This window comes from Triticum aestivum, chromosome 2D (assembly GCF_018294505.1).
Source record: "Triticum aestivum cultivar Chinese Spring chromosome 2D, IWGSC CS RefSeq v2.1, whole genome shotgun sequence".
In the NCBI taxonomy this organism is placed as follows: domain Eukaryota; kingdom Viridiplantae; phylum Streptophyta; class Magnoliopsida; order Poales; family Poaceae; genus Triticum; species Triticum aestivum.
The window spans coordinates 204,230,802-204,234,304 of record NC_057799.1 but is presented as its reverse complement, the minus strand read 5'-3'; the positions used below and the strand labels follow the sequence as shown (position 1 = coordinate 204,234,304).

The window sequence follows — 3,503 nt, the reverse complement described above, 5'->3', positions numbered from 1 at the left end:
CCGGAATTCAGACAAGGAAAGGAAATTCCTGAAGAAAGCACGCGAGGAGCTCCTCCAAAGCACGCACCGCCAATCTCTCTCGAAAGAGGAGAGGAGAGGAGAGGCAATCCCCTTCCCTTCCCTTCCCAGCAGGAGCAGGACAAGTTGGACGGACAATGGGGGCTAGGAGCAGAGGAGGCACACGCAGCCTGCTCCTCCTCTCGCTCCACCTTCTCTGCCTCCATTCCTGTCTGCGCTGTAAGCTCTCGGTCTCTCACCATCCACATACGCTTGCTTGCCACTGCGCTCTCTTTCTGCGCCTGCTAATGTTTGCCTGCAGGCTCGGTCTCCGCGGCGGGCTCCGGCGACCCCTACGTCGGCGTGACGATCGGCACGGCGGTGACCAACCTGCTGTCCCCGTCGGACCTCGCGGCGTTCCTCCGCGCGCAGCGCATCACCCACGTGCGCCTCTACGACGCCGACCCACGCCTGCTCTCCGCGCTCGCCTCCTCCGGCGCCACCGCCATCGTCGGCGTCCCAAACGACGAGCTCCTCGCGCTCGGCTCCTCCCCGGCCACCGCCTCCGCCTGGGTCGCCCGCCGGGTGCTCCCCTTCGCCGCCGCCAACTCCACCAGCCCGGGCCTCATCTCCGCCATCGCCGTCGGCGACGAGGTCCCCACCGCCCTGCCCTCCGCGCTCCCCATCCTCCTCCCCGCCATCCAGTCCCTCGCCGCCGCGCTCGCCGCCGCCAACCTCTCCTCCATCCCCGTCTCCACCCCGCTCCCTTTCTCCATCGTCCTCGAGCCCTTTCCCCCGTCCCAGGCCTACTTCAACCAGTCCCTCGCCAAATCCTTCCTCCTCCCGCTCCTCTCCCACCTCGCCAACACCTCCGCGCCGCTCATGCTCAACCTCTACCCCTACTACTCGCTGATGCAGAGCAGCGGCGTCGTGCCGGTCGACAACGCCATGTTCAAGCCGCTCCCGCCGTCGCTGGAGATGGTCGACCCCAACACGCTGCTCCACTACACCAACGTGTTCGACGCCATGCTCGACGCGGTGTACGTCGCCCTCAAGAACCTCAACGTCAGCGCGGGCATCCCGGTGCTGGTCACCGAGACCGGGTGGCCGTCCTACGGGGACCGCAAGGAAGAGCCGTACGCCAGCAAGGACAACGCCAACACCTACAACTCCAACCTCATCAAGCACGTCACGGAGAAGCCCGGGACGCCTATGCGGCCCGGCGCGCAGGCCAGCGTGTACATCTACGAGCTCTTCAACGAGGACCTGCGGCCGGGGCCGGCGTCGGAGGCCAACTGGGGGCTCTTCCACGGCAACGGCACGCCGGTGTACCTGCTCCACGTCACCGGGAAGGACGGTTTCTTGGGGAACGACACGACGGACCGGACGTTCTGCATCGCGGCGGACGACGCCGACGAGAAGGCGGTGCAGGCTGCCATGGACTGGGCATGCGGCCCCGGCCGGTCTGACTGCACGGCGATACAGCCCGGGGAGGGGTGCTACGAGCCCAACGACGTGCGGAGCCACGCGTCGTTCGCCTTCAACACCTACTACCAGTCGCAGGGCAAGGCCGGCGGCTCCTGCTACTTCCAGGGCGCCGGCATGGTCACCACCACCGATCCCAGTGAGTACTGCCACTTTCTGAATTCTGACGCATATACTCCTACTAGATAACATTGCTTGAGAAATGAATTTTTCCTTGCTAATTTAGTGAGCATCGGTCGTTCTTGGGTTTGACATTGATCATTCTCTCTGTTTGGTCTTCCAATCGCAATTGGTTGTCTGTAGTTTTCTGCCGTTCCTTTTTGGTTACTTGATTGCGCGCTTGGGATTGACAAAGACTTGGTAGCAATGCTTGTAGTATCATGTCTCATGAACACTTATTCTCATGCTCGTGAGTGGCGACAGGGAGTGAGGAACTGCACATCCTAAATTATCTGACAAGTGACTGCTTAAAGATTTGCAACTGCTTATCGGTGTCGATGGTTGGATAGACAGCACAGTATGGCGCCAGACCATTTCAGGGTAGACGTATAGTATTATGTCAATAATGCAATAAGCCAGTGGAAGTGTTTTTCTTCCGGCTTCAATTTTCATTCATGTAGGAGCGACGCCATTGTCACGCCCCAAAAGTAGATGGCACTCGTGGAATCATTCCGGAAAGTTGTTCGATTTGTCTTATCATTGGAGATTGGAGACCACTTTGCAATTAGCATTTCCACGGCAAAGAAAGTTGCAATTAGTATTTATTCCATTGATGTGGTTAGGAGAAGGGTTGCTTTTCTTAGTTCTAGGACTGGTAGGGGATATGACTAGTGCAGCAACCAAGTGTGCTATCTGGTAGGAATTGTTATTTCGTGTTAAGGAAGGTATGGCTTAGGGCCTCCGGACGGGGCCTGATGATTGAGCCCATACTGCCCAGCTTTTATCAGAGTTCAGAAAATCGCAAGCCCGCTCCTTAGGCTTGACGGTGTATGACATGACCTTTCTACAAGGCTAAATTGTGAGCTTTTAGACAGCTAATTAGTGCTACGAAAAGGTTGGTTCAGAACAAACTACATCATTCATTTTGCAGCATCATTTCTGAAGCTTGCAAATACACGATTCTGGTAACTCATGCATCATCCAGGTCCCAGCTTTCAGAGACTTATGGATGATGTTTTGGTACCTATAGCCCGCTCTTTTTAATATCACTCAAGTCCATGGCCACTTAACAGAAGCTGAGCTGGTTCTTGCTGTAGATTGTTTGATAGTAGTAGTACTCTGCCAAGTCTGCAAGAGTGCTCTGGGCGTGGAGCGTCTTGATCTGATTGGCCCCAGCCACAGTGCCATTTCACAAAGAGAAAAAGGGCGCCACAAGAATGCAAAAAAGAATCCCCTTTCTCGCATGTGAGTAGGAGCAACGATATGTTCACATCACATGCAAGGCACATTCGCACCTCTTCAGTCTTCACTCCCATCACTTTCCTCAGCTTTACCATCTCATTCTTCTCACCAGGCTTTATTTTTTTTTACAAAAATATATATTTCATGAATCTGTTACCTCTGAAATTCTTGCCCAAGTTTTAATATCTTAATAGGGCCTTCAGAATGTCATCTGAACTCAGTGGGGGAAATGATTGCTGTTTTACTTCTTCTCCTTTCGTTAAAGTATAATCATCACGGTTTTGCATGCATCTTCGTGCTTGTTTTTCATAGTGTCAAATATGGCTGCATTGAATTGTTCTCCCGTTCAAAATACTTCAAACTGTTGGTGGAAAAACGTTTCAGATAAAGATCGCTACTCCTCAGAAAAGTATGGTCATGGCTAATTGTAAGGTAGTATAGGTCTCGCATACATTATGGCATGTGGCATGCTTCAAAAGCTAAAGCTGAGATCTTTCTTGTTACACATGATGACGTACGTGTAGATATTCCTGCATTGGTACGCACTGCATTTTCATGTGCAACCTACTCGGCTGGAGGTTTGAGCATTGTTGGGTAGCAACGCGAATCTTTGGAGTTCC

At 53.8% G+C, this 3,503-nt stretch overlaps 1 protein-coding gene across 1 annotated transcript in view; it reads left to right on the top strand.

Moving 5' to 3' along the window:
* Positions 1–3,503, top strand: part of LOC123052568 (glucan endo-1,3-beta-glucosidase 1) — a 6,216-nt gene continuing 2,713 nt past the window's right edge. The window contains exons 1-2 of the mRNA XM_044475812.1: positions 1–237; positions 320–1,621. Coding sequence (XP_044331747.1) covers positions 156–237; positions 320–1,621 — 1,384 coding nt within the window. The 5' untranslated portion in view covers positions 1–155. The remainder of the gene's footprint in view (positions 238–319; positions 1,622–3,503) is intronic.